General features: G+C 42.7%; 1 protein-coding gene across 1 annotated transcript in view; it reads left to right on the forward strand.

Annotated features, from left to right (window-relative positions):
* Positions 1 to 257: 257 nt before the first annotated feature.
* LOC311267581 (Na(+)/H(+) exchange regulatory cofactor NHE-RF2) overlaps positions 258 to 24,291 on the forward strand; it is a 32,646-nt gene continuing 8,612 nt past the window's right edge. The window contains exons 1-3 of the mRNA XM_084370720.1: positions 258 to 965; positions 2,256 to 2,546; positions 23,255 to 23,482. Coding sequence (XP_084226846.1) covers positions 759 to 965; positions 2,256 to 2,546; positions 23,255 to 23,482 — 726 coding nt within the window. The 5' untranslated portion in view covers positions 258 to 758. The remainder of the gene's footprint in view (positions 966 to 2,255; positions 2,547 to 23,254; positions 23,483 to 24,291) is intronic.

A 24,291-nucleotide genomic window follows, 5' to 3' on the forward strand; every position in this document is an offset into this window, starting at 1 on the left:
TTAAAGATTGAATTACTATCAATTAATTTTGATTGAGTCAAATCCTACATCCTGTCTGCAAATACACAGGCAGCCATCTCAGGGTTTAGAGGTTCAGACAGGTTTAAATTAATGTTACTCTTTAGTTTTAAAGACATTGTTTACAAACCATTTCTCCCACCCAGGGGCAGTATTGGACCACTTTGCATCCTCTGTTTGTGCCCTGAATATTTCAGTTCGCTCACAGAAACAAACAGGTAGCCTGACCGGAGGGAGGTGGTGCTATTGCGCACAACGCGCTAACCCTGCGCAAACTACAGTATAACTGCATGCATATTCACCGCACAGCTGTTATGGATAATGGAGAGGTGAGCTCTGTGGATCATTTCGACTTTAACACGCCTGCAGTATCTGTGATGATGCTCTGCTGAAGTCTGTGCGCGCTGCCAGGGATCAGTTTTGGAGTCGCCAGCAGTGCGCGACACAAGACACACGATCTGGAGGACTGGTCGCATCATCGTTTTCTCAAACTTTTAGCCTGCTGCCTCCTTTGCATGTATTTTCTACAGTGGGATTTCTTCGCCTGAAGTGCATTTGGAGCTGTTCACATCGTGTTGTGTGTGTTTCTCTAATATGGGGGAAAGCGTGCGCATCGGGCAGATATGTTTTCGCTCCGTGGAAGTTTAGCCCTGCGCCCGCTCTCCTAAACTCTCATCTTTGCATTTTAATCATCATTCTTGAACCGAACACTGCAGGAGGTTTAAAAACGACGGTGGGAAATGACCAGCGAGCTGAAACCACGGCTTTGTCTCATGGTAAAAGTGGAGACCGGGTATGGATTTCACTTGCACGGAGAGAAAGGGAAGAGCGGACAGTTCATCCGCAAAGTGGAGCCCGGCTCCCCTGCAGAAGAGTCGGGGCTGCGCGCTGGGGACCGTGTGGTGGCGGTGAATGGTGTTAACGTGGAGAAGGAGACACACCACCAGGCAAGTAGATGCGCATTCATATGTGTGCTTGTACCGTGCAGGATGAGCGTATATCAACAGGTCACACTGGCTGGTGCGTCCTGACACAGTGTGGCCACCTTCCTCCTGGCATGATGCTTTGGAAACTTTGCCCACATGAAACCACTTTTATTAAAAAAATGCTATAGTTGATATCACGTGATTAATTTCAGGTGACGAACCTACAGAGTCTCTTTGTTTGGGAGGAAGGTATGCACTGATAAAGGACTTCAGGCAGGCTGAGAAGACTGTTCCAGAAATCCACTTCTCTCCTTGTGACAATCAGAGACTCCCTGGTGAATGTTTACATGTTCTGTCCTGTAAATGCCAAGAGCTCTCTTAATATAAATCAGTCTGTGTAAATTACACCACTGACAAACTGTCTCTACCTGTTTGCATGTGGTTTTGTTTCACTCTGAGACAGCAGGCTCAGATAATCAGGTTCCCAAGCTCACAGACACAGAGGAGCATCAGCACAAACGACCACTGTGTACATTAGGTTTCTTCTCGCAGATAAAAAAAAATAAACCTGTTGATTATTGAGTTTCTTCTGCCACGGTGCCTTTGATCCTGGTTAACTCAAAGGGCAGAGGGCATTGCATTCCTGCCTCTCGGGTTGTGTTGTCAGATAATGATGTTTACCTCCATCTGAACTGTTAGAGGCCTCATCTGAAAAAACCTCTACTCTGCCCATCATGTTGAGAGAGAGAGAGCTGTGTTTCTACTCTTACTCATCTCAATCTAACAATCATTTTATAAGGAGTGGCTATATTCTTGATTATGTGCATTCGAATGAAAACAGTGACAAATACCATCACAGTTTACTATCACCTCTCATTCCATCAAATGACAGCAGAACCAAAGGTGTCCAGTTTTCTATCATTTTAAGAGATTTTAAGAGAGGCACCAAACTTCCACATTTCAGATGTTTCACATTATATTATACTGCATCAACATTAACATCAAACAGTTAATCTTACTGTATGCACAGGCTGATATTTTGGTCAGTGTTTGACACTGCACATCCACATGTCGAAGAAAACCATGACTATGTTAAAAATGTTCGAGCGCAGACTGGATTCTTCTAGGGAAGCTGGTTAACCGCGTAATGTTCTCTCTGATGCGACTGGACTAGTCTTTCACAGATCCAGTCTGTGATGGTTCTCTGCAGCCACAGTGTGAAGTTCATTTATTGCGCTGTTTGACACTCATGTAAACAAACAGACCATCAAATCACAACCAAGTGTCACACCATCCTATCCCGTCCTTCAGGTGGTACAGCGGATCAAAGCCTTGGACAATGAGACCAGGTTGCTGGTGGTGGACCACGAGACGCACGAAAGTCTGCGCAGCCTGCGCCTCACGGCCACAGAGGAGATGGCCGTCCTCGGGGCCGGGCCTCCTCCCTCCTCCTCTCCACCGGCCTCCCCCTCCGCTCCCCCGTCCTCGGTCCCATCCTCCCCCAAGAAGCGGGAGAACGGCTCGGTATCCAAGCAGCCGGTCACACTGAGCGGCCAGGTGCAGAAGCCCACCAGGAGGTCACCGTCTAAGGCTGCCAAGAAGGTAAGCTGGCCCCCCACCCAGGCAGGACACGTGTGATCAAGAGTAATAACATCAAGTTTGTTACCATCATGATCTTTCATCGTTTTCTTCTTACTGTGAGGACTGAGCACTCTGGTATATTCTTACAACAAATAGAGTGAACAGTGTGGGCTAACGTCTAGTTTGGTGCTCTGTAATGCTTTTTGTAAGGAGTATTGATCTACTATGTTCAACTTTCAATTTTATCTTGAGACAACATTGTGCTCATGGTCTGGCCAGGTTTAGGCACAAGTTAGATAAAGATCATGTTTTGTCTTACCTGCTTTTGTCGCCACAAAAACTGTGAAATGACCTGATGTCCTGCTAAACATATTCACTAGTTTCACTATTACAAGTGGTGAAACACCATCTCGAACATTGGGCTCTGGCTTGTCAGCTGTCACACTGCGACCATCCCCTCCACCTCCCGACATAAAAGTCTCCTCATACACGAGTAAGGTAAATGTGATTTGAAATGTATTGTAGAAATGTCAATATGCTCGATGTGACATTTTATCGTAGCGACTTGGTTGCCCCGCCTCAAACAACTAATATCTGTTCAGAAATTCACTCTCGTCTGCACAGTAAATATGAAGCTATCCGCAGCAGCCAGTCAGCAAACAGCTAGCCTGGTTCTGCCAATCATTTTACGAGCACCTCTAAAGATAATTAACGTCTTGTTTTTTTAAACATTACAAAAATCAAGCTTTAAAAAAGACAAGTTGTGGTTTTGTAGTGGCTTATGTGGGAATATTTCTTGGCTGGGCGTTTGCAGTCACCTCCTGGAGTCCTGTCCAGGTGCTAGTAGGTGGATATTTTTAAACTTTAGAACAGAGCCAATCTAGCTGTTCCCCTGTTTATAGTCATTGTGCTAAGCTAACTAGCTGCTGGCTATAGCTTCATATGTAGCATTCACACTTGAAAGTGGCATCAGTCGTCTCATCTCAGCCTCATTTTCCAAAATGTCTAACCATCCTCCTACGACGAGGTTATGTCTTGTTAAAACTGAACTGAACAGTTAGTCATAAGTTAATTCAGTGTAAACAAGATGACAAGGCCTCACCAACACGCCTCCTCCTTAGTAGGCCAACAAGTAACCAGCTTTAGCCCGACAACACAAGCTTTCTCAGACACAAGCATTCTTAGAGATCTGTCAAGTCCCAAACACAAGAGTTAAAAATACTAAACGTATTAGCAAACAGATTGCAGTGAGTCAACTCTTTGAGCAGACTCTCCTCAGCTCAGTCATGCTTTCACCCCGGACTTGTTTTCTTGCTGCTTTACCAGTTTCAGATTAGATTAGTAGATGTCATGCAAGTTTCCATCCTGCTCTGCAGCCTTTCATGCATGTGTGTCTGTCTCTAAATGTGTGTGTCTGTGTCCCGAGGGAAGGACATGGCTAGCTGAAAGCATTCCAGATGTTGATTTAGGGGTCAAAGAGGGCCAGAGAGGTCAGAGGATGGGAGCCGTCAGATGTTAGGAATCTGGCGATGGACAACGCAGTGACTCTGCCGAGCAGGAAGTCCACATAAATCATAAAAAGTAGATGAATAAATGCTTTTTCTATTACAGATGTTGCATTTATTGTGAAATGATATTCCAGAGGGGTATATTTTTCAGGCCATTGACATCTCATCTTCCTGTGTTTATTTACACATGCTCTTTGTCACAGTTGGTTGCCCAGCGCTCAATAGTCACTTGATACATTTTTGCTTTTTTGCTTTTTTTTTAATTCACTGTTTGATTATTCCATGTCGACATGGAAAACAGGATGTGTTTCCGCCCGCTCTGTCTCTCCTGGAACGCAATGATCTGATCAGCTTTGGTTTCACATGGTCCCTCACAGCGAGACGAGGCCGCTCCACTTCTGCTTTCTGCATTTACACAACATGTGTTTTCACTTAGGTTTGTCCTGCCAATATGCGAGCGGCACTTAGGCACTATTCCTACAAGAGCAGTGACAGGGCCAATCAGTTAAAATCCTAATGTGTGTGTGTCTTTGTTCGGCTCTCGCTTTTGCGACCCGTGGAGAGTAATCCCAGTGCTTGGAGGGGTCAGATTGGCCCCGCTAAGGCTCAGGAAATGCTTAGAGGTCTCTCGTTTCTCTCTGACTTTAATGACTCTAATGAAAGAATGGAAAGAAGGTTTAGCAGGATGAGCCAAAACGCATTAGCAGTGCAAAAGCAGGAAAATTGGAGGACAATGTATGAGCTGCTGTAGGAACATTGATTCGACCATAAATTACCTCCTGTTCGAACTAGGGCACTGAAACCTTCCTCTAACACCGGATCGGTACCTTTATAGTCTGCAAAGAGTTGGATGTCTCTGTTTTCCTGTTAGATCTCAAAGGAAGCAGTACTGCAGATATGCAGACTCAGTATTGACACTGCACGCTGATACAGCATTATGTCGGGTGTGTAGTAGTCATTCGTCCATGTGGCTGGCAAGGAGGTTGGCAATCAATACAGTGTAATTAGGACAAAAAGCAGAGGGGAAAACAGACTGATCAACTATGATACCATCAATCAACAAGTGGCCGATTGTTGCACCGAGACGAGGAATTCATCCAAATTCTTCATCCTGGTCTTTCACAGCTGGAAACATTGATTCAGTTTGCTGTTAGATGTTTCGTTTCGCTCATTCTGATCAGTAGGAGAGCGAGACTGCTGAGCGCAGCATATTTCTTCTCCCATTTTTGTTCTCTAGAAAAAGCAGGAGAGAAAGAATGAGGGAGAGATGGAGAGACGGAGAGCAGACTGCCTTTGGACTGAAGGAAACCCAGGAATGAGAACAGCCAATAACAACCTTGAAGATTTGTTGGAAGGAGTTTCAGGAAGTGGGCCCCCCTCAGTGGGGAGTGTGGAGTCAGTGGGCTGTTGAAGAGATCTCATAGGACTTGGCAATGCCTGTGCATGGGCCAGTATGTCATTGACGGTGGGCGTGTATGTGCACATCTCTGTGAGCTATATGTTTTCAATTGTTTTGGCCTGTAAAACCTGTAAAACCTGTAAACATCCGACCACCAGCCTGACAAGCAACAGGATTAACTGTGAAGCACAACACGGGTCATACTGTTTCATTTTGTAGTGCTTTCGCTTCCATTTCATTTCACTTTGAGCAGATTGGATTTGAAAATTTAATTGGGTTTCAAACTGTGAGAGGTGCCTCTTCAGGGAAACATTCTGAGGCAAATATTCTGCCTTTAGTGAAAGAGACAGTGAGTTAGTTGTAGTTTGGTCCGCTTGTCAACACGTTCAAGAGTTAGAGCAACAGCAGCAGCTGAGACGCACAGCTCATGGAGCTCATGGAGCATGTGTTTACTGCAGTTTGCATCACAATGTGTACTACATCTCTGAGTTGTAACTCAAATCTGGACACACAGACATAGTGCAAAGATTTTTTGATTTAAGGTGACTTGCACTTCCCAAAAATATCATTATCACTGATGTCGACCGTTAAAAAAGTCCATAAATCCACGTAGACATAATGGAAAAGATGCTTCTTATAACTCCAGAACTTGCCTTAGAATTGCCACATTTTTAAGTTTTCTTCCATATCAAAAGTAATATAGTGATAGTTGTTTGTATATCCATGTGTACATTTCAAACAGGTACTGCTAATAGCTAATTCAGCATACTTTAAATGGGGCCAATTTGCCAAAATTCAGTTGTCAGTTGTCTCAGTTTTGTCAGAGGGCCCACAGTGTCAAAACACTGCGTACAGGGAATATGAAGACGCGTGTTAAAGTATTAGAAATACGGCGGTGGAGCTGAATGCCAAATAGTGTCAGCAAAACTTGAGGAAGTTTTACAGTTTGTTTTCTTTTTCCTCTCCTCTCTGTCAAAGCAGCAGAAACTCTTTGCAGCTACAGATTGCAGCGTAAGGCCCTGAAGGACACACAGCAGAGACGCTCCACACACACAATCATGAGCATGTACAGGGTCACAGTTAGAAACATGTAGACGTGAACCTTTTCTGCAACTATAATCACTTGCACATTTGTGCAGTAAATTACTCCATTCAGGGTTTTGTGTGTTTGTGTGTGAGTTCCCCAGGTTACATGACACTGCCTGTATTTTTCCTCAGTTTTATGACCTCTCATCCCCCAGGTTTCTTTTTTGTTTGCCTCTGTGTGTTTGTACCCTCTTGGGTCTACTTGCAGTTCGTATAGAAACATTGTGCTTTCATGCTCCCCATTGTCCATTCTCATACCGCATTTCTAATTCAATATAACAAACTATACGCCATCAACAAAAGCCTTTTTTCTTTATTTTGCTAATTTCAGAGGTCTCCAGCACAACAGGACTACAGTTGAGTCATGTTAGGCTGTTAGAAATTCAATTTTCAGGCCTTAATAGGACGTTAATGTTGACCGTGACCGACAGTAAATTACACAACCTTATTTAAGCCTGGTAAGGGTAGAGGCTTGTGTGTAGCCAAAAGTTGTTTTGTTGTTGTAGTTGGGCCTGAAGGCTCAGGGGTCAACACTGTAGCTTATTTTGACCCATGCTCAAAAATGAAGTCAGCGTTTTGTATTCTTTAATGCACAGTATGTCATTTCTGCCGCTCGGGGCCTTTGAATCAAAACAGAAACAAAAGACGTAGTTTGATGTTGTGAAGCAGCGGGATCATGGGAGCTGTTGTCTTCATTCGATGAATATCTTACATGACTCAGAAAAGTTTTCTCACCAAACACCTGAGTTAAAAATTATACCAAAGTTATTATCCAACTTTCCATTTTTTATTTTGAAACATCCCCTAATATACGTGAGTTGCTGGCAAAAAAAAAAAAAAAACCTTGAAAATAATTGTGCCTTTAAATAATATTCATTGTCTTTCACGTTTTGTAGTTAGAGTGTACTGAAATTGAAAACCAAGTAAATTGAACTGAGCACTATAAAGAGACTTGGACTAAAACTCAAAAAGTAATTTAAAGACATTTCATCCTGCCTTCAGTCCAGCTTTCTCTGACAAGACTAGTAATTGTGTCAAATTGAGGCATGAGCTCAGCAGCAGTCACTCTCTTACCTATCATCTCTCAAACAATTTTCTTGCTCGGTCATTTCCGTGGAGGCACATTGGTAGCCAGCAGACTGCATCAAACACATTAAACAGAAAAAATTACTGATGTTCAGGTCCACCTGTTCCTGCTCCCTGGGAAAAGAAAGAGACATTTCAAGGACAAGAACATTATGACTCCGATTTGAGATGTATCCTCTTACATCGACACACACCTGAGGTGCCCGGGCTCTGTCGTCGTGCCTGTTTTCTCCCCTACGCACACACACATGCATTGAGGTGTCTCATGTGGGTGTGTCATTACAAGGGAAGCTCAAGATAAAGTGTCAGGTGTCACTTTCTCACCAGAGGCTTTTTTTAACTCAATGAAAGACACGCAGAAAAAATGCGTCTGCAAAAAAACAACAAAAAAACTGCAACTTCTTTGATATTCCATTGACATTTTTCTTTTCTCTTCTTTTCTTTGGATTTTGGACCATTGCTGTGAGAAACAATGATGACATCATTTGACTACATCACAATTGATTCTGAAAATATTGTGACGGTCATTTTTCAACATTCCCTGAAGTCTTACAGACGAATGATTGTGAAACTAATCAGCAGATTAATCATGAGTGGAAATATTGGTCACATACCACGTACCTAATACATAAAATGACACATTAAAATGATCTGCTACAAAATGACTATATATTTCAGCCAAACGTCCAGTTTTCCCTTCGTTTCAAGCAGAATTGGCATCCCTGCGTCCTTTTTGTGTGTGTGCTTGTTGCTGACATCACGCTGCGCACAGGCTGGCTGCCCATTTAATGCGTGTTAACTGAACATCTTCTCAACACATGAGGAGGAAAACAGGTTACGTATTAACACGTAACACAGATATTATGCCTTGCAGACGGACTGAAAGATGTAGCCACATAGAGACGGACATGTTCCTGGCTTGTTTTATGGAAGTGGTCACATTTTGAGAGAGATATTGTCTCTGGTCCTCTCCTCTCCAGCCTCCCACTGGCCTGAATTTTCCCTCTCGGTTGGTGGTGAGACCTCCACCGTACTCAAACACATATTGTGGTCTTTTGTTGTTGTTCTTTCCAGTCCCGCCGCACTCCTCGCTCGGTGTAACACCGGGCTTGTTAGGAAGTACACGGAAAGTCGTTGCTATGGTAACAGTCAGCATCAGGATCGGTGCGCTGGAAAGACACACGTGGAAAACTTTGGTAAGGTGAAAAATGAATGTTAAGTGTGAGAGAAAGGTGAAGAGAGACAAAGAGGAAAGGGCACAGGACACGATGTCCATTATGAGTTTGACCTTTATTGAGATTGTTTCCTTTGGAGCTCATGATGAGGTTTTAGTCAGTCAGACACGAAACAGTATGACTCAGTTGCAGTAGCCCAGATGATCCCAGCTGCGAGCGCACAGACTGACATGTGAACAGTACTTTGTGTTGTAATAAACTTCACTACGTCGTGTGTAGGATTTGCAGGGTCCTGTTATCATCTGTTCCCTATAGAGCACACACACATCTGTTAAACCAGCTAGAGAGAGGGGAGGGGTGTGTGTTTGTGCACAGTCAAGAATGTAATACAGCTGTGTGTGACATATAAAGATTCATAATATATTGCGTTGTGCACTCACACCGTGGTAAGTTTATGTGCATATTTGTGCTCGGCTATGAGAGGACACACGTGTGTCACAGGCGGTGAAACCTTAACAAACTGATTTCCATCTAAACACCCGCAGAGACTAAACAAGTCAAACATGGAGATGAAGTACGCAAGAGAGAACAGTTTTCACTAAATCCTCCCTACAGAGAACTACAGAATACTCACACATGTGCATCGTTGTAGTATTTGAGTGAAAGAGATCTGCGTGAGAACAACATGGACAGGGAGCCCAGTTTTTAAGGGTCAGGGCAGGAGGTCTGGGGGTCAGGCTTAAATAAACACAAATAGTAGCATTTGTGATCTGTGAGAGAGAGCAACAGATGTCTTTGCTGACAGTAAACAGAAGAAAAATGAGACGTTCTGTAGCAGTCGTGAACGCTGTGGACATGCTGCATTAGACATGTGTTAGAGACACGGCTCTCTACACTGACTTTCAGCTCTAAATAGACCCACAACTGCAGTAAACACCATTTCTCATCTCTGTCTCAGTTTTTCCTGCGTCTCTTGCAGATGTTGTGAAGATGTTGACTGTCATGACAAGGCAAACCCGCTGTCATTTCTTCCTTGGAACATTATTCTTTAAATGTCTCTCTGGTTTGCGGATTTTGGGCTGCCATTAGCGCAACAATCGTCTCTGGCCATTTATTTCTGATAGCACGAAATGAGATGATGGCTCAGGCCGGGCTCCCTGACATCTCATCCTTGTCCTGTTCCCAACTCGGTTTCTTATTTTGCCCTGGATAATAGGAAAAAGATGTCCCCTGTCAGCTCTAATGTAACGTCACACAGCACAGGAGTCGTCTGGAGGTAGTCAGCGCTTCGGCCTGTGTGATCATCTGCGCTCCATTTCTGCCTGCCTCCCAGACGTGCTGAAGGGGGGCGCACAAATCTGAGCTTGTTCCTTGTTGCTTTGTAAAAACGAGGCGTTTGAGGTTGTGCATGCAGAACAGTAGCTGTACAGTTGAGGATGATGTGGGAGCATGGAAACAATGTCAAGTGTTTCCTTTTGGCAGACGGAAGGCATTTCATTTGGTTAACATTTATTTAACCTGTCATCAACGCACAAAACTCTCCCATTTTACAAAAAAGCGAACACTGAGGCCTTTTCTTAGAATGTCAGATGAAATACGAGTTTGCGTAGATTTGTTTTTAAAGTGACCGAACCTTGGTGAGAGTGAGTCAGTAATCCTTTACCAACATCTGGAGCCAGTGTTCAAGAGAAAACCCCCACCCCCCCTTTAAATACCAACTGTGTTACATCAAGACGCAGGGGTCTGGATTTTGTGCGTGTGTCTGTGTGTGTGTTGGAGAAAGAGTAAACCAAATTCCTGGAGTAAAAACACGGCCTGTAGTACGTGGAAGGGTCACAAGTAGGGAAGGAGGGTGTGTGTGTGTGTCTGGGGAATTAAGGAACAGAAAGGGCTGAAATAGTAAGTTAATGTAGGAGGGATGTGAACAATCGAGTGTATTGTATTAAATGTGTGTGTGTGAGTGTGAACACAGCTGTGTCTCCATGTATTATCTCTGCATGCAGAGCTGATAATATATTGTTAAGCCAGAAGATGTTGACCTGACTGTCTCTCTGTGGACGTAGTTGGACTTGGACAACAATAATTATAATTATTTTACTTCGACAGCAAATCAGTCTTTGGCCCAATACCAATACAGCCCTTGCCCCTACCACTTAGCCCTACCCCTCCCTTTCGCACGTTCTTGTCTAGAGGCAGGGTGTCCAGATTCTTGTCGAGATAGAGGCGTAGGGTGAACATTCAAATTTTAAAAAAACTTCAGAATCGAGGGTTATGAGAACTCTTAGTGTCCCTTCCTTTATAACAAGCATAAAACAATCGCAACAGTTTGCTGAAGTCTTGGTAGCTAACCAGCTAGCTTGCTAACATTATAATGTTAATGTTGATTTGTGCACGACAGTCCCACATTTTGATGTTTTTCAATGCTACATCCCCCCCGCCCTGACTTGAAGTCCAGCAGTGAAGTTGCTGCAGTTGGCACTCCACTTGTATCATTGCAGACTGGCAGGGTAGCAGCACAGGTTGCTAATGTTAGCCCATAAAGCACTGCTAACGTGAGCGGTTGGTAATGAAGCAGGGTTTTTATTTTTTATTTGATGATTTGACTGATGGCATTAAATTGTGAACGAATTATGAGCGCCTGTGCTTTTCTATCTCCATCATATAAACTGCAAATGGCCTTGTAATCATACCGTGATGGCCACAGTGAAAGGTGCCATGTTGGAAATGTCCAGTCATACCGTAAACGCCATCAACGGATGATGTATTAGGGGTGTCCTATTTCATATGGGGAGATTTCATTACCCCTTCTAACTCTGTTATGAGGGGCGAGGGGTAAAACCTGGAAGTGGGATTGTTAAGTGCGTAATACTGTAGCTTCCTCCATTACAATGAAGAAAACCCTGATAACCTAGCCAAGTATAAGAAATGTACGAGTTATTGTTCACTCTAATACAGTTTTTGATTTTCATGTTCATGAATAATTTCTGCCATGTGTGTCAGTTTTCACTTTAGAGATTTAGAGAAAATAGAGACCACTTGATTAAAACATTACATTAATTAGAACTGATTTTCAGGTTTTACTCATTCCTCTCGAAGCAGTGCGTGGTCTGGCTCCAGCATACACTTGTGAGCTTTTGTGTAGATGTGTACCTGCGCTCAACCTCAGAACCTGCAGTCAAATGATACAGGCTGATCTTGTTACCTCATTGACTTAAAAAGAATTTATACAACTTTACATTCCTACTTTTCTTGGACTTTCTGTGCCATGGAAAAGTCCTCCACAAATAAAGTTTATTATTATCCCCCAAACCATAATTATACATATGAAGCTGTAACATTTCTTTACTGAACGCCTCCCATCCACAGATTGTAAATCCAGTAACTGAGAAGCTTGACCCAAATCTTCAGCATTATTTATAGATTGCACTACTTTTGCATAGCCCTTACTGGGTCAGAATATAGGAAAACAGGCCTGCCGACGTTCAATCATCTGGGACTGGCATTTAAATTCCTTTTTTGAAATCATTAACACTCGTATTTGGTCAGTTTCTTGAGCTTTTTGGATTTTGGGGCCTTTCCCAACAAATAATGTCGGTTAACATTACACTAGCTCTGCTTTTTTATTGCTGTTTTTTCAATCTCATCTTTTAACTATGAGTTGTTGGATGTGGGAATATCAGTGGAGCGTAGGTCGGCTGTAGCCAGGCCGAGGATCGATCTATGTGCTGCCCACACAGCATCATCGCCAACAAATACGAAAGAGAGAGAGAAAAGAAGAGAAACAAAGACAGAGAGAGAGGCAAGCACAAAGAAATTCATCATTGCTAGACCTCTTTATTGTTGACTGAGAAGTCCTTGAAAGCAGTGAAGAGAGCTTTGCAACAGGTGTGTGGTTTCTGTGCTTGTGACCAGCGAGCTCACAGTTGTAACAACTGAGCTGTTTCACAGGTTTATCCATGTGTTGTTATTCTCTCTCCTGCCCATTTCACCCATTGTCAGCCCCTTCACATGTTCACTTTGAGTCTCTCACATCTGTGAGTGCAGCAGTACATTCCCACACATCGATCCACGCAGTGTTCACACACACTTTGAAAAACACACTCAGGCATTTGTTCCTAGCGGCCCTCTGGCCCTGCTGTGTTCGCTCAGTTCGCACATCAGCATCTTGGATCAGTTTAATTGCAGCCATCCGTTTCTCGAGTAGATGTGATAGTCAATTCTGTTGATGCTTGAGTAACTTGACTCAACTGGAGGGGGAGGCTGAGATTGTATGTGTGTGAGCTGAGATTAGTGTGCATTAAATTATAAGAGAGGATGTGCGCGGTGTCTCAGGAGACAGGAATCCTCGCTAATTCATTCATAATGCTTCAGAAAGTGGACAGAGGAATTCATGTCCATCTGCTGCACACACACACACACACACACAGTTACATAAATCTGTTGGCCTGGTGACATCTATGAGGCCTCTGGTACAGTGCATGTTTGTGTTTCGATGATGTCACAGTATGTCTTAACCACTCTGGGGCCCAGAGGTTTTAAATACAGACACATAAAGAGCTGGAAATTATTTTCATTATTAATGAATCTGCTGATTTTATTTTCACAATTAATCAAATAGTGAAGCACTAAATATCAGAAATTTGTGTAAAAAAAAAAAAAAAAAAGGCATGATAGACTATATTATCTCAGGGGGGTTATTCTATTTATTTATATTTTATGTTGATTAGTAGTATGAAAGAATAAAGGACTGAAAGGTTGATGAGTTGTTCACTTTTTTACTTCTTCCTGTGCAGAAAAACACTGCAAGAATAACAGAATAGCATGTTACAGACAGCTAGTCTGTCACTGGTTCCCTTAAACTCTAAACCCAGGTGAGAAAAAATATATAATAATATATATAATATTCCATATTGTGAAAAATATTGCATATGACGACAAATATCGCGAATATGTCTAATATCGGCCCACGTCTAGCCAATGTACACTAATACTGATATATCTGCAATAAGCTAATAGTCAATTTTTACAGTCCAAATCCAAAATATATTCTGTTTCACATCACAGAAGACAAGAAAATCTGTAAATGCTTCTTACAAAATGGCTTAAGTCACTTTTCGATTGACTCTACACACATACCCACTTCATATACACATATTTGACACGCACCACCACCTCACTATACTCTTCAGATTCTCCGTCACCCTCCTCTCTCTCGCTCTCTCTTACTCTTGATTCCTAACCGAGGGACGAGGGATATCTGCCACAGACTGATAACAGGGGTGTGGACACACACACACACACACACACACATGCAAAAACATTACATCACCAGCAACATCAACTGCTTTTCTATCACACACAGATACAGATAGAGGGAAAAACTGACAAGAACTTATATGGAAATAAAAACATTGTTTAATCTGATGGTTGGTTGGAGTGGAGGAGAAAATAGCTGCATTCACCTTCCAAACCTCACACCCCTCATCTGTGACACACACATAGCAACACATAACTGCTGAGCATATCAGCATCGCCAGCAGCCCACACAATTTAAATCGACATTTAAATGCAAATAGGCGGAAATGTTGTATTCTGCAGCCACTTCAGTACATGTGTTGTAACACGAGGCAAGATAAGAGATAAGAGGGGGGCAGAAAGTCAGAAAGAGTGCAAGAATTTAGGCAGAAAGAAGACATGAATGATGAGAGCGTGCTGCACAAAATAAATAGGAGATTAAGGAAGAATGGAGTGAAGAAAGATAGTGAGCGACAGATGGAGAAAATGTAAGAGAGGGGTTTAAACCACCTGTTGGTTTGCCTTCTTTCCCCTCTCGCCGTCTCTTTCTGTCTGTCTTTGCTTAGTTTCATGACCTCCTCATGATGCTCTGACCGTGAGAATGAAACAGACAGAGGTATGTGTGGAAATACTGTTATTGTACAGGCTGAAACAGCTGACCAAAACTTTCTTGATGGATCGATATAGGGAGGAGCCCGTTGATGTGATCTGGACGCTGACATCGGGTATTATTTTTGACTGTTTTGATCCTTCCCCTTCTGCAGTGTCCACCAGCATGAAACAGGTCCAGGGAAATTCAATTAACATCATACAGCAGGTTCTCATGGAGACTAAACCTGAGCTGTCTTCCGCAGAAAGGCCGTATCAGGGTGACATGTACAAACATACAGGCATGTTTGTGTCACAAAAATGAAAAACTGACTTACTTATGGTCCTGTTTGGTCTTAAAAAGGGTTGTTAACTCACACAGTCGTCTGAAGCTATTGGTAGGAAAATACAGTGAGGAACAAAAACAAGAATTGGTCTTAAATATGTGATTTGTGCTGAAACTTTGATGCAGCATGTTGTGTAGATCCCTAGTAACACTATCTCGCTAATTCCACGCACAGCCTGTTAAGAGCCACAGCTGACCTGAGAACAGCCAGAGCCAAGACATGCCAGCAACAACAAGGCATATTTGATTGGATTTGATGCAGTTAGCAGTACAGGCGTATCATCCGTAGCACTCAAGGGACAGATAAACCTTGACATGTGTGGAGTGGTGCAGTGTCCAATGGGACATTTTTCTCAAAGGACAAAAATGTGTTTCACCAAAGCTCATTCTTTTTAGATCAGACATGTCTCAGTTACGCTGAGTGCCTCCACGTCCATCGTGATCTCAGCTGCGCTCAGTGACAGTTCGGCCTCCGGTAACGACACCCTTCACAATATGTTTGCGCTCAGGAGTTTTGCAGCGGATTGCAGCTTCAGCCCTGCAGCTTTTCAGTCAGTCTGACAGTTGCGCTCCAGGCACCTTGAACAGCTGGTACATGACAACAAGCATCAACATCCATGCCTGCGTCATCAGATATTTAGGTCAGTGCTGCAAAAGTTTGAAGAATTTTACAAGCAGCTCATTATTAAGTTTTCCCTCAGTATTACGATGCGAATTAATTGCATTTTGCTCTCTTGTCAGCTGTTTACACGGTGAATCAAGAGAGTGAATTCGCTCTTATTCTTTACATAGTCCAGTAGCGTCATTTATTTTCCCTCTATCATTGATTTTTCACTCTTTGATCTTTGTAGAAGAGAAACGTTGCCTCTGCCCATTTGAAGTCAGCTCACATCTATAAATGGAAACTGTTATGGTCTACAGCTCTTCTTGAATAAAATATCCCTCCAGCACATACCTAAAAATAAAGGCATGACGTTGGCCTTTACATCATAAAGAAGTTTTCAACACCGCACAGCAGTCACAGTTCAAGTTCATTTTTACTGTTGGTCATGAATACGCATATTCATTAGTGCTGATGACTGATACAGGGTATGAAAATCTGACTCTGGGGCACTGTGACAGCGCAGCATGTTGAGTCATTATAAACAATGACTTGTGACAAGCTCCTGACTTTTACAGAATGTCATCCCGTTTACTCTCCTACAGGCGTAATCTTTTTTAATTGTTTGTTTTTTCTTGCTGTGTGGGAAATTTCCTTTGTCGCTTTCTTGCTTCAAGTGACATGAGAAGATTGATACCATTCACATATTTGTGTCCAAAGGAGACAAAATCGGCTTACTAGTACTTCTATTGCTCTGTAATTTACACATGATATCTCGTTTGTTAAATGAAGACAAAAACGGAAGCGGAAAAATGTCTGTGCATTTTATGGAGGGGACCATTTTTTATTGTCGGGACCAGTTGCCAGGCAAACGACACAATATTATTTTAGACTTGTTTACTTGTTATTGTCACCTGTTTTGTAATTTCCACTTCATAGTTGAAGTTTGGTTAGGTTTAGGCAACAAAACTACCTGTTGAGTTTTGGAAAAGATCATCGTTTGGGTTAAAACAGACCTTCTCACACCTTAATCACATTCTTTCTGGCAATCTCAAGGACACCTTGCAGCAACGAGTACTAGCCAATTACAGCACCATATGGGCGGGACAAGGCAGAAGAAACTTGGGAACAAAATAGCACTTTCCAGCAAAGGAATAGTCGACCACACAACACCTGGTAAAACAGCTGTTTCCCCATGTTTTCAATCATTATGCTAAGCTAAGCTAACCAGCTGCTGGATCCAGCTTCATAACATACAGACATAAAAGTGATATCGATCTTTACACTGAACTCTTGACAAGTAAGCGAATGAGATTTATTAGAATTTCCCATGAAAAATAACTAAATTTGTGTATAATAGCAGGGGCTCGACTTTGCATCTTGAACCTGTGGTATTGTGGCGAGTACAGTACGGTATCAGTTTTCCAATCTGATCATGTTTCTCCTTGGCTCCTGCTCCTTACTTGACCCATCCTTTTTTTTCCCCAGAGGTCCATTCAGTGTTTCTTTACTCTCCTCAGTCTCTTTCACTCACTCCTGAGTTATGATCTCAGGAAACACTTAAACAGCAAGTGACACACACACACTGCAGCAATGCAGGGGATATTGTAAACAGATCTCAGCAGGTCTTGTCCTGGTAGAGCAGCGCCGGACACACAAACACACACAGCTAACCTTCGTATCGCAGTGCTGTTACGCAACGCACCACAGCAACAGTGGGAAAAACTGTTGGTTATCGAGATCTCCGGCCAGTCCTGGTGTTCTCATGTTCCCTCTGCTCTCTCTGGTGCTGCTCTTCTTCCTGTCCTCCACATGCTCATCCTCTCCTCCTCTGCTTGCCCTTATTCTCTCTCTATTGCTGAGTCCTACTCTCTTCCGTTGATCACTCCTGTCACTTTTTTTTTTAAATTCCCTGTCTTTCATTTTCATTTTTACAAGCTCCAAATCCCTTTCTGCTTCTCCCCAGCTGCCTGTCATTTCCCTTCCCACTCATTTTCTTCTCCGCTTGAGCAACACTGTTAAAGCAGCTGCATGTGGGGCAGACCCGAACACATACACGAACACGCTAACAGTTTGAGGGTAGAGCTGCATGGTCAGAGTCTGACACAAAGCAATTTCCTTAATTTGGTAAAGGCCTTTTAAATGATCCTCATGTGGCCTTTGGTAACACTTGAAAAGCAATGACGCCTGTGCACCAAGCTGTCACGCAAACACAGAGCAATGTCAGCCCAAATAAGACTGAAACTACGAAATCCGAGAAAAGATATGTTTGTAGGCCATGTTTTTCTCTCAGCTAATGTTGAAAACTCAAAGAAAACCCCACCTCGTCTCTCTGACAGATGGAACTGGCTTTACTCGTTCCACTGCTGTCCTAACGGCAACCGGTTGTCAACCGTGACATCAGCGAAAGACTGACATGCTACTGTTGTTTGTACTTCACCGGCTCCATGCAACGTCAGCGATGTTTCCATTCAGTGCACCATGTTTAATGAGATTTTATCGGTGTCATAGATGAACTCTGGCTTCAGGCCGACAGCACGTAGGCTTTTCTGCCGCTTCCAGGACACGTCCCTTTTTAATCATCTTGTCAATCTAGATGCAGCGATGTAATCTAGAGGGTGTAAATCAAGATTGTTCAATGTTCAAATTACATACAATACCAACAAGTATGTCTAGTGTGCCATCGCTTATTTCAGCACATTGACTGTTCATTACCCCATCATCCCCTTGGTAATTGTTGCTACAGCTGTCAACAGTAAGCAGAGCAGGGATTAGCAAAATTCTTGCAATTTTTTAAACAATGGGTCAGAAAACAACAACAGGCTGTCGCTAACTGATTTTTTTCAGCTGTAGCTGGCTAACATTAGCTAATGCTAACACTGAGTAATGGAGATGTATGTAAAAACATCTCATGTGTCTTCATCTCTCATTGGATTCATAATTACAATAACAGCATATAAAGTATGAAGGGAAATAAGGACCACAAGTTTGATGGATTAGATGTTGAGGATTTGATTTGACAACACATATGTGCAATATGTTGTTTTTGTTTGTTTGTTTTATAGCACTTGGATGTAAATACAATGTACTGTATGTATGTGGTCCCTAAATGTTAATTGTGTTAAGTCAACTGTCAAATTCAGCAACACTGAGCCCAAGAAAATGAACACAGGACACAATAAAGTATCGTGATATTCCCAGATCAATCTCACTGACGCTTCAAAGCCCCAAAATGGTGATTCAGGACAGCATTACTATAGACAAAGATAGTCAAGTAGAGATTCAAGTCATGTGCCAAAAAGTGAGACAATTGTCAATGCTCTGGGGTTACAGGATTACATTTGAATGTGTCCTCCTACATGATTGGTGTTTTATTGCGGCAGAAGTCTGTTTTCAACACTGTAGTCTTATGGTAATTTCTGCATAACAAGCCCAGCTGGAAAACAGACTGTTGATTCCAGTGGAACGTTTCCAAGCTGAGAAAAAAAAAACATTAACAAACTGGGATACAATTTTTAGCTCATGAAAGAACTCTGGTCGAGTTATGGAAAGTCATAAAAAATTTCATCAGGGCCATGGAACAAAAACCAGTGAATGTGCTTTTAGTTTAACTGTAGACTGGATTTCCCCTCAAAATATTTTGACACAATGCTTTCTTGTTTGTCTTAAGGTTTTCCTTTACTTTACCTGAATTCAGTACAGTAGATGCACATATACAGTAATTGTAGTTTTTTTTATCTCCAATGATGAGTGTGTTTGCAGTGCATGTTGAACTGAAAGTAGTTCCTACAGTAAGATATTGTACGCCGACATGCGTCAGACCTTGCCACATCTGCATTCAGCAAACCAAACTCAGCAGGAAAAACTGCATACTTTCGACTCAGGGTTGAAAGGAAACATGACCTCCTGATCTAAGAATGGGGATATTAAGTTAACGATAATCCCCTATGGGAAGCGTGCAAGTGAAAGCGTTGTTGACAATATGCCTTACACGCACACACACACACACACACACACACACACAGGATTTGAAGATTCTTTGTAGCAACTCGACACACATAAACACACACACATGCATGCATGCCCAAACACATTTGAGCCAGCAGTGAGCCAGTGATCCTTGGCTGTGAAAGGGTTAACAGCGGTCATGATCCATCCATCGCAGTAGGCCACCGCTCAATTATTCAGCAAGCTGCGATCTAGTTTCATCAACTGCCATCGTCACTGCCAGCGGTCGCATACAGAGGGAAATATACACATGTGCACGGATAGACACGCAAATTAAACGTAGTAAACTGGTCTCATACATACAGTCACAAACACACGCAGACACGTCAACACTGCTGACTTAAAAAGAAAAAAGTCAAACTTAGTTATCTTATGAATTGTTGTCAATAAGTCAATATTGATACTGCAGCAATATTGTAGGGATGACTATTGGTACTTTCACAAACACTGCAAGTTTTATAAACACATACAGTACTGAAGAGTCATTTGACCTGGGGATGAATGCAGATTGTACCTTTTTCCCACTGAAGACAAAAGTTGGACGTTAAATGCTCAGAGAAAACTTGAAAGCAATGACACACATGGGCACAAAGGGGGGCAGAGTTTAGTGAAAGATGAATTACGTGTGAATTTTTGCGCAGTTCATGTCGGAATATAACACGCAGCGTAATCAAAATCAAATCTAATGTAATCAAAGTTGCGTAACCCAACCACAGAGTCAAACATCCTACAGTGTTGTGTGTACACGGCTCTGTCCCCCGCATGTAGACTGACAGAAACAAAGGCTGATTGTGACTGGAAACTGAAGGAATTCATTGGATGGCACTCGTCCCTCTGACAGCACATCCTCTCAGTGTGCTGCAGTCGGACGCTGAGGTCAGGACATGTGTGAGCGTTGTGCTGGGGCATCAAACTCTGTAATGTTCTGCTGTGGGCGTGAAATATTCTATAGTGTTTCCCTTATGGAATTGCACCCTGTTTTATTGCAGAATTTTCCACATGAGCTTGTTTTTAGGCGCCTGGGAAAAAAACATGGATTGTGTGTTTTCGCAGCAGTTCCCGCTGCGTCTCCTCCCATTGGAACTTTTGGAGAAAATGTCCGACGCTGATAGCTGACTGCTTTCCTGCCTACAAACTAGATCGCTGACATCGGGGGAAAATCTACATCTCATTTCTGTCTCTCTCTCTCTGTCTCATCAAAATATTTTTCACAAAAACCATGAAGTTCCCAACACCCACAGTTCAAACAAACACGGTGACCGCATTCCAGTTGTTGGCCCCTCGGTTTGGAGAAGAAGTCGTGTGGCAACTCAAACCCTCTTTGGCTCACATCTTTGAAACCGGGAGTCTTGGTCCTTTACGCTTTCCCACACAAGTCAGACATCTGCATCCACCCACCATCAGTAATCACGCAGGGTCGCGTTGTCACCCTCAATGTCTGACACTTGTGCACAATTAAGCTTGTACAGATCAAACCCACAGCACAAAATGACCAAATCAACGCTCACTAACGTCAAAGGCTCCGACTTTAAGAGATGGCACAGGCCCCAGGGGGTGATTAGCGGGGTGCGGACATGCATTGAGAGGCAGTCGGAGGTTAGATTGGCAGACACTTGCGTCTCCCCCACATAATGACTCCCAGCTGTGCTACTCTCACTGTTTATGTTAGAGGAGTTCCACTGCGAAGTCTTTTCCTCCCCGTCGTCGCTAACTGGAAACGTCTGTCATCTTATTTTTTTTTTTTTTCTACAGGGCTCTGCCTCTCTGTTTATCTGTTTATCAGTCTGCTGCGTTTCTCTGCATACTCTTAACATGACTGTGTCTTTTCTTGAACTCTCTTTCTCAGTCCTCTCGCTGCATCTAATTTTCTGTCCCTCCCACGCACACTCTCCCTCCTTGCTTGTTGCCTTTCTCCTCTCTCTCTGTCTGCCATTTTTCTCCTTTCGCCCAGATCCCAGGATGCTAATACATTCGAATGTAGATGTATTTTTCTCTCCCTAGCACTTCCTCTCCAGCCAGGAAAAGGAGGATCTGGAGGGACTCATGAGAGTTGTTGTTACTCTTCCTCTCTCCCTCTCCTTCCTTGTCAGGGCAGGCTGCCCAGATCACTGCTACACTAAAGAATTCAGTGCCTGAAATGAAATTATAAATTGCCATCTGTGTTATCTTTTTACAGTTGAGTGGCAGAAGCAGAGGTACTGTTGTACAGCCATAGTTCTTAAGCTGCATTTGCAATAATAAGTTTAAAGTAAACGGTTTTTAAAAAGCTGGCATCTTCCTTTTCTGTCAGAATAAATCAGAAACCATCTTCTCATCTCTGCCTACTGTAGTACCTTTGTCTCTCTCTATCTCTCTCTCTCTATCTCTATCTCTATCTCTATCTCTCTCTCTCACCCTGCCCACATACTCCATATGTATTTTTAGCATGCGCAAGCTGGACTATGATGGAAGCTTCACATATGCAGTGGAAACTTCTCATGTTGCGTAATATGTTTGCAGATCTGTCCTGTGCACGCAGCATGTAGACTCATACTTGGTCAGCCAACACCTCCTCTACCTGTCTGTTACCTCTACAGACAATATCAGAGGTTACAGAGTTTGCAACCAATGCTACCATCCCTCTCACTGCACATTTTATTCCCGGCGTGTAGGTGGTAAATCAGTGTGATCACACTGTAGCGCTCGAGGCACAATTATACAGGTTCTATAAATGTCTCGGTCCAGGCTGTTAGACGTGTCAGTGATGTGCTGCAAATGGACCGCTCCGGTATAATAAAATGTGACATCTATTGTACAAGGAGATCTCGCATCACATTCACTATATAACACATCATATAGTACATTGAATATGATTTACTAAAACTGCATTCCCTCACAATACAATACAGGCTTGAAAGGTGCTTTTCTAGTCACCTGCTTTGTTCACATGCTCTGCATACAGCAGAATACCTCTCGCCCCGTCTCTCTACAAATGCTGCAACGTTTAAGCCTCTTTTATAAGCTTGTAAGCAATGTGAATACCAGTTTTGTTGTATTTATTAGAGACCTCCTAACTGAGAATGATCGCTCCATCGAGCTCTTCATCGTGACCCAGTGGATGAACCTTTGCATTTATATCACTAAAATCCCCATTGTATCTCTCTTCTCCAATTTTGAGCCATGGTTGTATAACTTTAGTGAGTCACACTGTACATAAAAGATGTCATCACTTTGATAAATGGGAAACTGTGCTGTTATTATGTGAGCATGCTGCTTCATCCGAGCCCTACTGGTGAAATTTGTACGGGTCCCTCAAATTACACTCCATATACAAAGATTGTAGACTGTATGAGAAGTTTGTTCTGAAATATTCTCCAAAAACAAACTAAGACTGACTGATGATCATTTACAGTACAACTCAGTGGTGAATAGTGACCATGCTTTATCATGTTTTATCTACCAAGGGTCATCCTAGAGGGCACTTTGCAGTGCATTCTTTTCTAACAGAGGGTTGATCAAGTCCACTCGTGGTACAACTATTGGTACAACTTGGGCTTCAGACCCTAATACACAACTAAAATCATCAATTTAGTGGGAAAAAGCAAAAGGATTAGTGTTTCCACAATGCAAAATCACACACTTTTTTCATCTCTTCCAGGAGGCTCTTGTCCAGGCTGAAGCCCACACACAGCCCCAGTCCCAATCACGGCCCCAAGTGGACCCGTCTGAGCTCGTTCCACGTTTGTGCCACCTGGTGCGGTCTGAGACGGGCTACGGCTTCAACCTGCACAGTGATCGATCCAGGCCCGGACAGTACATCCGCTCACTAGACCCAGGATCAGCTGCAGACCACGCCGGGCTCCGGCCTCAAGACAGGCTGGTTGAGGTAGGACGGAGGAGCCATAAGAACAGTAGCACCTGGCAGTATAATGTATGCCAATACAGAAGTCCTGCAGTAAACAGCTCTTGTATTGGACTGCATTATATTGTCATTGTTCCTGTTATTGTGTCCACCCTATGTATGAGTGTGGGATGTAAACAAATGCAATTACATTATTCAGATATGTACAGATCTGAACAGGTACGAAGAGCATCTACATTTTTGCAGTAATGTTTGTCTGTTACTGTGGGAACAGTCTCAAAAGTGCATGCTAAATTGCCAAGAGAGCTTTTCAGATTTTTGTCAAAAGCTTTCTCATTTTTTTAACAATTCAGGCCACATTAAAATTAATATGGACTTCCTCCCATTTTTACACTACCTCCATTTTACACAACCTTTTTGTTCTTTTTCTGTTTTGTTTTTAATGTGGGATTCAAATACAAATTGCATTTGATTGTGCAATGAAAGTTTGGTTATTTAAAAAATATTGTTTCTTTCGTTGGCAGCTAAACTTATACGTACACGTGAGAGTATTATGGCAACAGAAAACAATTTCACACATAAAATGAAGCAATCTCAATGATCCCTAATAACTTAACGTGCACTGGGTTGAAACAGCAGCTGAGCAGAGGAATGAGGAGACATGTGAGCATGCTAATGAGGTGATATTGATAGATGATCCTGGGTTTGTCTGCTACATGTCAGAGTAGATTTACTGCGTGTAAGAAATCTGCTCCAGAGGCCTTTCGTAAGCCTTCATCTCGTCACTTTGGAGAAGCGTGGTTTTGTCTTTGTAGGTGTGTTTGTGCAGTGTG

This window comes from Pagrus pagrus (assembly GCF_965226575.1).
Source record: "Pagrus pagrus genome assembly, chromosome: 13".
In the NCBI taxonomy this organism is placed as follows: Eukaryota; Metazoa; Chordata; class Actinopteri; order Spariformes; family Sparidae; genus Pagrus; species Pagrus pagrus.